Here is a 13,477-nt window from a genome sequence, read left to right as displayed (position 1 = left end):
CTGTGTAGGCGCACCCGGCGTTCGAAGAACTGGCTCCGCACGTGCGTGTAGGCGCCGGCCGCAGCAAAACGACACGGAGGACATTGGTGGTGGAAAAAGGAATGACCGGGTGTCTCTGCTGTTCTTTGTAGGAACACGATTATTCGCACCGGGGACTATTTGCTGTTCTTTGGTACCTTTATGGTATCAATATTTGAAAACCGTGCTTATTCTCTAAATCCCTTGTTGGGTATGGTTCACTGAATAGGGAGCATCATAGCAATCATCATCATGATCCCAGCGCCCAGAGTCCGTCAGTACGCCGCCGCAGCTGCACACAGCTCAAGATCGGAGCGCATGGCCCCCTTCAACGAAAGGCTCGTCCGGGAGGTGAGGAAGCACAGGCAGCTGTGGAACCAAAACTCCAAGCTTCACAAGCAGGCCGTAAGCCGCGAGGCCGCCTGGACCGACATAGCATCAGCCCTTGGTGCCACCGGTGAGTATCGTGGTGCTTGTTCGGCTTGAGTTCCACGCAAGGCTTACCGTGCCCGGGAAGGGATCGTGGCGGTTGCGGTCGCGTGCTATGGTTTGTTCACCGCATTTACTGCGACAGCGTGAAGAGCACAGTGAGCAGCGAAGAGCGTATGTGGCTATGGATCCATGTGTATGCTTTTCGCATCATCGAAAAAAAAAAAAAAGTAACTCCGGTGGCCACAGCAGCGCGAGCCGTTTTAAAGCGCTAAGCGTTGAAAAACGGATGTCTTCATGGTGCGCGTCCCCCAGCTGATCTTTCAGACAGACTATAATTTTTGGCGACCACGCGGTTATAGAACACACCGAGATGTTTGTCTTAATTCCTTACGAAAGGAGCTCGGGACTTAAGCTCGAGGGCGGCACACGCTCCGAACGCGTCGAGAAAATATTTCTTTAATTGATGTATACATAACTTACAGCGTGAAGTAGTCCGAGTGTGGGACGTAGATAGGCTACGGCTCCGAGAAGTTTTCCTCGGCGTATGCAACAACAACGCCTTGCGGCAAAGACAACTTTATCGTGAATGCACAGCAAAAGACGACTGTAACTACGCATGTCTTCCTTAGAAATGACCGCCGTCAACGCCCCAGAGAAATAGCATTTGCTCATACCTTTCGCCTAAATACCCTGTCATCTCTATGTCATGCGCTAACAGCTTCCCTGGTCATCCACCACAACAGATTGGAATGGCTCACAATTTTTAAGCAAACGTGAATCTCGTCGGGTTTATTTCTTGACTGTGCAACAGGAGGTAGGCTACAGTGAGAGTTGTTCGACTGCTCGAGAAGCGTGATCCGGAACAGACTACAAACGACTGTAAGTCGCTACTTCAGCGGCTTCGCATCGCATACCCTTCCGGCGTTTGAGTGAAGCTCCAATTTATACTTCCATAAAACAACGGGTAGCCTCGTCGTAATGATCACTACTCCTTGTGAAGGTGGTCGCGCATACGGGCTGAAGGTCCTGACAGCTTTCCAGGAGCCATCATGCGCCACTCGGAAATCAGAGGTATACATGCGCAAGCGCGCAGCCGAAATTGTCCCCCAGCACCCTCACCTGCCCACAAAAGGTGTTATTGAATATTTATCAATCGTCGCTTACACAGACGGTCAAACCGATTTCCTCTTTCTCCGTGCGATGTACCACAGGACTGCAAGACCTTCGTGTGGATCCTGCTGGGACAGGCTACGGTGACTGCGGTACCGCGGGAGATCCCGGCGTCAGGAGATTTGAAGGGGTGCATAGTAGACACGCCTCCTTCGTGTGATTTATGTGGGATATATGTAAGGCCACAGCGGGTGACCAATGCACGACACACACCATTATCGAAACCATCCGCACGCAGTGTCAGTTGCATGTGACTTCTCGCTCGCCCACACATTCTCCCGCTCAGGAACTGACCTGCTTGCGGGAAAGCGCTTGCTTGTATATGGGAGTCACGGTTGCGGATGGACGGGGTCACGACGATAGTGCTGGTACTGTAATGCTCCTCATCCCCGTGTTCACAGTGGACGAGTGCCAGACCCGGTGGAGGACCATCCGGGACACGTACTTGAAGCGCAAGAAGCGCCTCAGCTCCAGCGCCAAGGGACAGTGGAACGTCCTGGACCGGGAGATGAGTTTTCTCGACGACTTCCTGCGCCCGCGCACGTGAGTGGCTGCTTTGTTACGTTGCAAGGGAACTCGCTCGCAGGGGGACAGACAGACGGACAGATGAGCGACGGGGAAACAGACAGACTGACAAAGGCAAACAGACAGGCGAGAGAGGCATATAGACAGGGAGAGATCTCTAGAATGGTCTTCAGTGGTACTGGTTAGGTTAGTCTTCTGATGGCGCCGCACCTGACTTACAGACGGAGATAAGGAGGACGGACATAGACAGACTTACAGACAGCAGATAGAGGAAGAAACACAGAAACACACAGAGAGAGAGAGAGAGAGAGAGAGAGAGAGAGAGAGAGAGAGAGAGAGAGAGAGAGAGAGAGAGAGAGAGAGAGAGAGAGAGAGAGAGAGAGAGAGAGAGAGATGACACACAGCGAAAGGCAGCAAACAGACACACGGAGGGAGACAGGCAGACAGGAGAGGAACACGAGTACAAAGAAGAGAGACACAGAGAGAGGGAGACAGACTGATAGGGTAGCAATACACGCACACAGACATACATACATACATACATACATACACACATACATACATACATACATACATACATACATACATACATACATACATACACACACACAGAAAGTGATACAAAGACGAGAGAATCAGAGAGAAAGGGGGAAATGTAGGGTGACCAACATAGAGAGATAGATAGAGAGAGAGACCGACATGCAGAGAGAGGGAGGCCAACGTTTATAGATAGGGAGACACAGGGAAAGACAGACGCAGAGATAGACGGACGGACCAGCAGAGATACACAGGGAGACGGAAAGAGAAAAACAGAGACAGACAGACAGGGAGAAAAACAGAAAGAAACAGGCACACAGACATACAGACACATACGGAGAGAGAGGCGTAGAAACACGCGCACAGCGACATAGAGTCGTACAGAGAGATACAGGGAGACAGTGACGGCGACATAAATACAGGGACAAATACCGACAGACAAAGAGAGACAGAGACAAACCCACAGACGGAGACACAGAGGGGGAGGTACACAGTGAGAGACAGACAGGGGGACAGGCGGAGAGAGAAAGAGAGAGACAAAAATGCCTGAATCTTTATTCAGTGATGGCTCCGGGTGCATGATTTAGCGATTGGGGTTAATGACCCACAGCGGGACCGCCAATATGCCTCTGTGACACTTTGTCAACCACATGGCCGACAAAGTGTCAGACGGAGCAGATAAGAAGGGCGGACATAGACAACTTTCGGAGAAAAGCAACGAAGAGAGATCTTTATTTGAAGCGACCCATGTTTCGGCTCCCGAAACTGTGGTTCTTATGTGCCGGGAATGCACTTAATGGTGCATTGTCGAAGTCTACTCTTCATTGCAGGCAAAACACTGAGGTGATGGCATTTCTGTAGGCCTACCTTTGTAAAGTAATTTTTTGGTGCCCTCAATGATGGTCATGGCACTGCCAATCACACACCGCTTCATGCGAATAGGCGGAGCATAATCGCGCCACGTTAAAAAAAATTCTTGGAAAACCTATAGGTGCGGATACTCGAGTCTTTTCGGTGGAAAGAGCTTTTATTGTTGCCACCGGCGCTGGTATTCGGCATCCGGGGTCGACGAAAAAGTCTCAGGAGAGCCCGGTTGTAGCAGATGGCGGGGCAGGCCGGACTTCAGCGAAAATCTGTTCGTACGGGCGTCCATCAACTGAGGCTCCCAGTCCCCAGCCGAAGTGGCATACCGCTGAGGCCAGGAAGCAGTGAATATTTTGCGAAGGCATCGTGCCGGTGGGACTAGGATCGTGGGAACGGGCCGCGTTCTTAGTGATTTCCGCTCCAATCCAACACTACCGATATGTAATCACTTGAAGAAAATGGCTACACCACTTCTTAGTTCCCCTTCTAGTCATTAATGCTGGAGTGGAATTTAGCACTACCAAGGGCTGATTTGGGTTTTGTTCCCGAGGAAGGAGTGCGCGCATGTTCGGGCTCATGTGTTCCCTACAGAAACTTGTATAAGTTCATGTTTATACTTTCAAATTCGATATTAATTTGTTGCCGCACGTTGCTGCCATGCGTTACGCCCTCCGTTTTCCCTCGCGCATGCTCAGACGGTCCCAAGAGCGTCGCGCCGCGGTGAAGGACAAACCGGAGGATGGAACCAGTCCGGGCGGCTCGGTTCCGGTGGTGCCAATGCCGCTGCCGGAAGCTGAATACGGAGCCGACATGGAGCTGTGTTTGCTGCCGGACGTGACCCCGCCTTCGCCAGTACCGCTCCCTCCGCCGTCGGCAGTGGCCCAGGAGCGCTCGGAGGATCCGGTGGAGCTCTTCTGTCGGAGCTTGGCTCCGCAACTCAAGCGGCTGATGCCCAGGCAGAGGATGAAGGCCGAGATGTGGGTGCTGCAGATTCTCCACGGCCTCGAATACGGCCAGTATGGCGATGACGTGGACCAGCAGGCCGCGGGCAGTCCACACGAAAACTTGGACTCCTAAGTCTATCCCGAGGTCGCCTGGCAGTGACGTCAGAAAAGCCCAATAAATTGACTACCGTTTCTTCACATTTATGACGTGCGTGGCTGGGGTCATTAAAATTAAGGGAGGATCTGATGCAGGTTTGTCCTAGGTGCATAGGAAAGAATTTGTCTGAATTACGTTTTTAGGTGAGTACAAACCTAGACATTTCTTCTTGACCAGTGCATTAATGCATGCTTAGAAAGCGCTGTTCAATGTACCTACGCGGGTATGCGCTTCTCTGTGGGTATGCATGTTAGGTCTTGTAGTACGCGCAGATATATCGTGGTTGAACGTCTTGCTACAAAGCCAGCATAGACTAGCTTGAGATGCCACAAACCCCTGTCCCTCCGGACATTCCATCAAATGGTTGAACAGCCTTTGAAAAAAAAAAACCAGAGTAAAGAAGCCCCGACTATTGCCCAAACACGGCGTAACGAAAAGTTTCCGGAGAGAATGCAGCACTGGAGGAGCTAGGCAAGCAATCTTCTCACTAACACCACCTTTTCCTCGGAGCGGAACCGCATTAGCCTCGGTATGTCAGTCACGCGGGAGCTACATACGCTATCAGCATATGCTGACATTGTTTCTGCGGTCCTCCATTTGCCTTATTCTCATCACGGGCCTACCTTTTCCAGCCACTGTGAACTTTGGAACAGCTGCTTCAAAGCATTTGTTAAACCCGTAAAGACAACGTACTTGCGTTGTTTGGAGCAAGCAGATACATGGTGGCCCTGTCCACCACAGCACTCAGTTCTCACCAAAGCTTTGTCAACCGCACAAGATGGCGCCCGTGAACGCTAGCACTCCTTTTGGCACTCCCCGACCAATGGACTTTCTGGGTGTAGAACCGTTGTGGGCGGTGTCACCAAAGGAGGCTGCCACATTTTCCGCGCTGCTCTGAAGGTATAATTCGAACGTCGTAACCACCACCATGCCATGCCCCTTGGCGCAACTAAGTGCAGTTACGACGTGCTACGACTCATCAAGAGAATACCCGTCACCCAGAGTGGATCCCTCCCAATTGCGACGCCTAGGGCCATCAGGAGGTAGTTTTCTAATTTAGTAAGCAGTTCATCCTCTACGAAGAATGAATGAATGAATGAAACCACGTTTATTCCACATTATAGTGTGCCGAGGGCACTGCGGTGGAAAGGACCACGGTGTTATAGAAGAGGGAAAGGGTTGGGCTGCCTCCGTTTTTTTAACGGACGCATTGGAGGCAGCTAAGCGGGGGCCGCTTGAATCTTGTGGCTGTCGAGGAGCCGATTACCAAGCGGTGGCGCCGCCGGGTCTTGAAGAAACAGGAGGAGTGCTCGCCAGAGCTCGGTGGCTCGATCCGGAGGCTTGGGATCCGGACAGGCCCATGTCCGGAGAGAAGAAGGCCAGGGTCCCCGTTTTATGGTGGCCAGGGCACGAAGCCTAGCTGGAATGTAGAGGGGGCACTCCCAACACAGGTGGTCGAGATCAGCGCGGCAGTTACACGTGGAGCAGGTGCCAGTTACAGGTGGTGGTGTGTCACCTCTGTGGAAACAGTTCAGCAAAAAAGGAGTAAGGAGTGTGCCTGTCTGAATTTTTCGAAGCAGGACAGACTCTCGCCGTGTGAATATCTTCGAGGGGAGCGGTGGTATCAAGAGTGGATTGCCAACTGCTGTGAGGTAGGCCGCACGCTGTTGTTTTGTCAAATACTTGTCTGCCATGAACTCTGAGGCCAGCTTTCACGAAGACGGGCAAATTAAAACCCGAGGTTTGTCTTGCGGCCGAGTGGACAAAATTGAGAGAAGTAAGGAACACGTGAAAATGCGTTTTGTTTAATAAATAAGTGACCTTAGCCTTCGCAAGAACCACAGACCGATTTGGAAGTGTCCCAACGGGTATTCAAATTAAGCGCTCAAACTTAGTAGACATGCATGCCAGAGCAGGAGGCTATGGCCAGAGAGCCACCTCCGGTATACAAGGGCTGGATAGACGCGGCCTCTGAACCAAGACATTGTCGCCCCTGCCAGCAACCGCAAGCCTTTAAAGAGGGAAGACGAAATAAAAGTAATTTCGAATGCACGCAACGTGATGTTCATCGCGCGGGTATTTCTCAAGCTACATTTGTTTTTGGCTGTCTAGAGTGCCGTCCGACGGTAGTATAAGAGCTGCACTATAGTGACGTCTAAAGACGTCTAGCGGCATTTTACTAGAAAAATGCAATTCTGGTTGCAATACGCTATCCCCATCGTGACGTAACCTGACCTATATATGCTCATAACCTAATGAACAGAAAGAAATCATGTAAAACTCAAAACTTCTCTAAGGCATTAAAATTAAAAATGCAACTAAATACCTAAAAAATAAAAAAAAGGCAACGGGCGGAATCGAACCACCGCATTTTGCATCAGGAAGATAAGACAGAACCTCCCCACCACAACGGCAGGCGCTCTTGCCTGTACAATCCCAGTCTTAAAAAAATAGCAGAGGCTTAGCTCGGCTATGCCAGGATATACGTAGCGTGAGCTAAGGTTCAGCTGGTTATTTTTAGCTTTCCTGATTATCTAGAATTATCTTGATTATCATGCTTACTGCTGCTTCAATAGACACACACACGGTATACGCATTATGTGACACATGTATATTTATCATGACACTCCGGCGCAGCGTCACCAATCGCCCCAGAGCTAAGCCGGCTCCTCAGGCACACGTCGGTGTTGCTGCGACGCACGAGCCATCGGTTCCGCACCCGGCCATCCCTTGCATTACCATCAATTGGACCGGGCCGCCAGGTGCTGAACGGAGGTCGGGGAAGACGCTGGTCGCGTGGGGTGTGTGAGACACGCCGGGCAGCGAGCAACGTTCTGTGAGCCGTGTGACATCGCCGCTCCTCGCGCATGCGCAGCACGGCTCTCCAGGAGCCACACAAAACTGCTCAACATCGGCCAGTGTAGCTCACGCTGCAAAAATTTAAATAAAGGCAACAGCCGAACCGAACCACCGCCCTTCGCATCAGGAAGATAGCTTGTAGGTGGCCGATGAGGCGGTGCGGCCGAACCCACGTTTATTATGGTTGTGTTGGCTGTGCCGGCACGACGAGGCGCGTAGAACGAGAGTGCCGTTCCCGAGGTGTGCCGGGTGCCGAGTGTTCAGTGCTGCGTGTCCTCAGTGCCCCGCTGGCCAATCTACTGATGATGATGGTGGTGCTTAAGAAGATGATGATGGTGGCGCTACAAGCTCAACACCACAGCGGCAGGCAGTCTTGCCTGTACGACCCCAGTCTTAAAAATTCTAAGGTCGTCGCATGGCTGCGGCGCTAGGGTAGAGTGTCTTGGACGTCACTCAAGACACTGCCTTCGTTTTTCCCGCCCGGGCTGGCTAAGAGGCTGCCAGGGGGCGCTGGTCGCAGAGGAAGGAACAAAACCAGCGTGTCCCACGCGCCCGCTCCGAGAAGAATTGTGAACCAGAGACACGTCAGTGCGACGCAGCGGCCAACCCGTTCGCAAGGCCTGGCGTGCTCCAACCACGGGCTCGTTCGAGAGGTGAAGAAGCTCTGGGACCAGCACACCAAGCTCCACGAAAGCAGGCTGCGCAGAGGCTGCACGGGCGGACACTGCCGTAACCCTCACGGTCACAGGTGAGTACAGTGCGCTTGTCTCGGCTTTGTCGGCGCGAGGCCTAACACGTCGAAGTTGGGCATAACGGTCCCCGCGATGGTTCAGTCGTGTTTTCCACGTGGAGGAGAAACTTTTTTTGCGAGCACAGGGAGTTGACGATGGTTGCGGCGACCGCGGCCACCAAGGGCGACCTCTGAACACGGTGCGGCAAAGCCAACTCTCTCTCGAATGCTATGTAGCTACTAGCCCTCAAATTAATATCTGAATCTGGATTTTTTTTTTTTCGCGGCCGGCATAGTCGCGCTTTGTGAACGTGCTTTTGCTGGTCTGACCTCGAGTGTTTTTCGTATGCGGCGTGTCCAGAAATGCGTTCCCCCTTTGAGCCTCCGCCACCCCCCTACACTGAACCCTATGCAAAATAAAGTGGCTCTACTACTACTACTCCCCCTGAACTATTTGTCAAACGCGATGGCGGTGCTTTACAAAGTGCACGTATGATTGTGCTTGACTTTATAAACAGATTTATCCGGAAATTTGCTTTTACCGGAAAACTGTTGTCCTCTCGTTTTCGGGCGTTCTTCATGGCTTGCGCGTGCAAAAGGACGCGGAAGGGGGCGAGAATGAACAGGACACGGCCGCTCACGTGCCCCCTGAGACAAAGAATAAACATTAAAAAAGAACAATGAACGCGGGATAACCTTCACGCGACGCCATCTCTGTTGGCCTACCGTGATAAAAAGAAGCAAGAAATTGGCTCCGCGTCTGCTCGCGTCGCTGGAAATGTCCATGGAAGACGTCGTCGTAAGCCGCCCGTGCGACGTAATTGCTTCTGCTGTCTCATCCGCCCACCTCTCAAGCTGATCCCCTCCGGTCTCCGTACACCCGTTGGGGGTTCTCGGAGTTCAATTTGGCCGTGTTTGCGTTGCTGCGCAATCTGTTGGGTTTGTTCTCGACTGTTCTCGAGACTGCGGTCGAGTGCGAGGCTCGGGCGCCAGCATTGTTTGTATTTTGCGGTTGACACATTTTTATCTACCTCTTTTTTTATTTGCTCTCGCGAAACTAAAGCTTAAATGTACTTTTAAATAAATGAACACTCCACACAATAGCTGTGTATAAACGGTCTTCCTCGAATAAGCCTAACATTATCATTTTTACTGAACAATGTTGACAAATATTTAGCATATTTCGATAATTTGTAGGTTGAAGATTTTTGCCTGCATAAACATCTCACCCAAGAGTTAATTGTAATATTCGGCAGGGCGGCAGAATCGAGGCACAGAGAGACAGACAAAAAATTTTGCGTTTGAGTAGCCCATGGCAAGAAAGACTATCCCCTTTAGTAAACGCTGAATACGGTAAGAATGAACGCGACGCCGCTGCTCGCGTGCCCCTGCAGAGAAAGAAAACAAAAGAAAAGCACCACCAGGAACAAAAAATTGGCGGGCGATTACGTTACTCCGTAATGCGAAATTCCATCGCAGCGCCAACCGCAGAGTCTTCTCGGTGAGGACGCATAGCTGCTGGTTCGGCGATGGGCATCTCTGGATTCTGGCGTCTGTGCCCCTGAGCCTGTGCTGGGGCAGCACTTCCTTCGTCTCGGGAAGTGATCGCGTCATCAGCGAACGCACGACGGCGCGCGGTAATATGGCGTTATCTCCTAGCGAGTCCTCTCACCGGAGCATGCCTCGTGCAGCACCCTTGGCATACCGCCCTCCGCCTCACATTTTCTCTATACCCCCTCTCCCCCGCTTTCCAACTCGCAATATCTTCGCTGTCCTCTTCGTTTTCTCAGTTACAACGAGGCCGACGGCGACGGACGACGCAAAAGTGCAGGAGCGGGCGCTTAAGAGCTTCGCTCTAAATAATCGCGTCCAAAAACATCTAGCCAACATTTAATTGTAACATTCGGCCGGGTGACTGAATCGAGGGACGTACAGACAGACAGACAGACAGACAGACAGACAGACAGACAGACAGACCGATATTTTGCGTTTGAGTAGCCCAAGACAGACGATCCCCTTTAACAAACGCTGAATGCGAAAAGAATGAACGCCACACCGCTGCTCGCGTGCCCCCGCAGAGGAAAAAAACAGTAGAAAAGCACCACCAGCAACAGAAAACCGGCAGACGATTACCATACTCCGTAATGCGAAATTTGATCACAGCGCGAACCGCAGTCTTCTCGGCGACGCGGCGCATAGCTGCTGCTTTGACGGCGCGCATCTTTGGATTATGGCGTCGTCGGCGCTGAGCCTCTGCTTGGGCAGCACTTCCTTGGTCTCGGGAAGTGATCGCGTCATCAGTGAACGCACGACGGCGCGCGGTAATCCAGCGCTATCTCCTAGTGAGTTGCCGCCGCGAGGCACCCTTGCCTTGCGCCTCTTTTTTTATTTGCTCTAGCTAAACTAAAGCGTAAATGTACATTTAAACAAATGAACACTCCACACGATAGCTGTGTATTAACATTCTTCCTCGAATAAGCCTAACATTATCTTTTTTCTGAACAATGTTGACAAATATGCCGCATATTTCTATATTTCGTCGACGGGGCGCTGCTCGGTCCTCGCAGTGGAGCAGTGCCAGACCCGGTGGCGCGCCAACCGCGACACGTACCCGAAGCGCAAGAAGCGCCTGCGTGGCCCTCAAGTCAAGGGCCAGTGGAGGGAGTTGGACCACAGGCTTGCCTTCTTCGACGACTACCTGCGACCGCGCACGTGAGTAACGCATGCGTACTAGCCGATGGGCGCACCATTTTACCGTCGACGCTGCAGGCCTGGTTGCCATGTGATTCGACCCTCCTCGAAATGTCAGGAATGCTTGCCTTCCTTATCTCACGCCAATTTACAAAGCGGGAGCTTACGTTTGAGATAGTCTTCAGGTAGGAAACACTGAATCCTACCCTGATCCCTGTGTTTGTGCGTGTCTCGAATATCTTGCGCATTCATCTTGCAAACTCGTTCATCCTTGCGGTCATGCATGAACAAGGGCCCATACGCACTTAACGGCATTGGCCAAGAAGGGTGTACTCAAGTAAAGGGACAGGTACAGATAAGAGAACAGTACACATACCCAAAAAGTGCACAAAAGATAAAGAGTGACTTGGGAAAGTCACACTCCCGTAGATAATCCCTGCGAACAGGGTCTCTGCTCTGTCCATCATGCCACCAAATGTGTTAATACAAATTTCTTTTCTTCGCAGGCGCTGCATGGCGAGTCCAAGGGCGACCAAGCCTGAGCCGTGCGACGGAGAGTGTCCGGTGGATCCTACCCTGCATCACCCGGACAACAGCACGTCACGGCTGACCTGCAGTGGACGCGCATGCGTAGAGGCTGCTGGAGCTTCCTCCGCCACCGACCGTGTCCAGGATCATCCGACGTCCCATGACGGCCTATTCTGATTGAGCTTGGCTACGCACTTAAAATGCCCGCCTCCCAGGGAGCGGAACGAGGCCGAGTTTGGCCTCATCGAAGACCAGGAACCACGGAGAGCAGTCCTGGGAGTCGTGAAATCTTGCGCCGAAGGGACGCCTGTCGCGAATAAATGTATTTCGAAATAAAACCAACGCATTATTTTTCGCATCTTGAATGCGCCACATTTCTTTATTCTCCGGGAATCAGCGTTTAGAATACACCTCAAAGATTGCCAAGTCTAAAGTGCGCAGACCACGACGTTTTGCTGACAAGCCTAATTCCAGAAACACTTAATCATTAACAATTATTACAATTTTTACCCTATTTTCCGCCATAACGGTGTACGTTTATGGAAATAAACTTCAACTTATTATTACAATTTACCTCGATTAACTTCTCCAATACAGAAGGGTTATGTGGCCGTAGTAGGAGAAAGTTCAATAGAATCGACAGTCCGGCTAGTTGGTTCTTGTACATAGTAAAATATCGCTGAAGACGAGGACGAAAAACCAACGACACCATTGTAGGGGACCTACGAACTAAAATGAGTGTGGCGCCGCTCCCGAGAAACGTGAATCCTGAGTATTGTCAAGACCGTAGGCTGAGCCCGTGCGCTTTACAAACAGTACTGCTGAAACCCAGCGGTATGCTACGTCGACACGGCGGACTACCCCGGCCGACGTGCGGTACTGGCGTTGGTGGTAAATCATTGGGGAAATGCCAACTCACCCTACTCAATCCCTACGTCCAACCCGGAAACAAGGGAACAGGTGGCCACAGCCCTTGCGATTACGGGCACGCAGGTGGCTACCATAATCTTGGATTCCAAGGCCCCCTGCGCGACTACACGTGCGGTGGGATCTCCACCCCAGCCCCCAATACCCTTAGCAACAGCGCGACCACAGGTTGCAATAAAAAATTGCGCCCACCTTCCCCGCGAGGGGAACCCTGTGTAGATGCGACGCATTGTGGGGTTCACTTGGTGTTTCCGTTGGATTGATTCTGAAATCGCGTGAAACGTGTCGGGAACGCGAATGATTATTATGTTTTATGATTATTATTATGTTTTATTGGCCAATCTTAGTCAATCTACCTAAGTGGTATGCTTGGGGCTTCGCTGTCGCAACGACCTTTACTCCATCATTGTTGCTGTAAGTGGGAGCTTCTTTTCTTTTATTGCAAGTGTTAATCATTGCCCCATCATGCGTTGTATGAGTGGCATGTAGACGTAGTTTGAATGAGTCAAGGATATAAGGCGCGTTCGTAGCATTTGATTCTGTCTCGGTTTTCTGGCGCAGTGGGAAGAGCACCATGTACCTTGCGTTCCGCCCACAGGGTCGTGGGATCGAAACCGGGCGCTGCTATTATTTTTTTTATAGTATAGGGGGAGGGTTGTGGACGGACAACAACGCGGTATGGAGGGACAAGGCGAGTGAATGAGATGCAGTCGCATCTAAAATAACTTGCCTTACCTTGTCCGATGTCACTGCAACTTTGCCGATAGGTACACGGAGAGACGCAGGTGGTGCAACATTGCAGCAGCCACTGTACAAAACACGATCTTGCGATGCCCCAGTAAAGCACAGGCCCTTAGATGAGCCATGCATAAAACAAGCAACGAGAAGTGGAACACCGCATTGCTCAACTCTCTTCTCCGGATACAAGCTGGCGTCATCCCACTGGCAGAGGAGGCCGCCAGGGACCATGGGTCCTTGTCCGACGTCTTATGGGATGAAGACACCAGACGTTGTTGCACGGGATGACAGTAAATTCTGCTCTCTCTCTATGTCTCTCCCTCTCTCTATATCTCCTGTTGCTTGCAATTGAAGGCG

At 51.5% G+C, this 13,477-nt stretch overlaps 1 protein-coding gene and 1 long non-coding RNA gene across 2 annotated transcripts; both read left to right on the top strand.

Annotated features, from left to right (window-relative positions):
* The first annotated feature begins 336 nt into the window (after window positions 1-336).
* LOC144141556 (uncharacterized) lies at window positions 337-4,670 on the top strand. Its single transcript, XM_077673097.1, has 3 exons — window positions 337-475; window positions 2,022-2,163; window positions 4,242-4,670. Exons 1-3 carry the CDS (start codon window positions 337-339, stop codon window positions 4,621-4,623), a joined length of 663 nt encoding a protein of 220 aa, XP_077529223.1. The 3' UTR covers window positions 4,624-4,670.
* A 3,360-nt stretch (window positions 4,671-8,030) lies between these two features.
* Window positions 8,031-11,710, top strand: LOC144141555 (uncharacterized). Its single transcript, XR_013316640.1, has 3 exons — window positions 8,031-8,254; window positions 10,804-10,948; window positions 11,434-11,710. It is a non-coding gene; the product is annotated as an uncharacterized LOC144141555 (long non-coding RNA).
* Window positions 11,711-13,477: the final 1,767 nt, after the last annotated feature.

Source organism: Haemaphysalis longicornis, unplaced genomic scaffold (assembly GCF_048455015.1).
Source record: "Haemaphysalis longicornis isolate Haplotype H1 unplaced genomic scaffold, Haemaphysalis longicornis Haplotype H1 scaffold_6, whole genome shotgun sequence".
In the NCBI taxonomy this organism is placed as follows: Eukaryota; Metazoa; Arthropoda; class Arachnida; order Ixodida; family Ixodidae; genus Haemaphysalis; species Haemaphysalis longicornis.
The sequence above is the reverse complement of the archived record's forward strand: the minus strand, read 5'-3'. Positions and strand labels throughout refer to the sequence as shown.

Excerpts from the sequence above, each read along its gene's own strand:
- LOC144141556 (XM_077673097.1), top strand. The coding sequence starts at position 337 with ATGGCCCCCTTCAACGAAAGGCTCGTCCGGGAGGTGAGGAAGCACAGG. Across the intron at positions 476-2,021 it reads ATCAGCCCTTGGTGCCACCG|TGGACGAGTGCCAGACCCGG; the intron begins GTGAGTATCGTG and ends CCGTGTTCACAG. Across the intron at positions 2,164-4,241 it reads GACTTCCTGCGCCCGCGCAC|ACGGTCCCAAGAGCGTCGCG; the intron begins GTGAGTGGCTGC and ends GCGCATGCTCAG.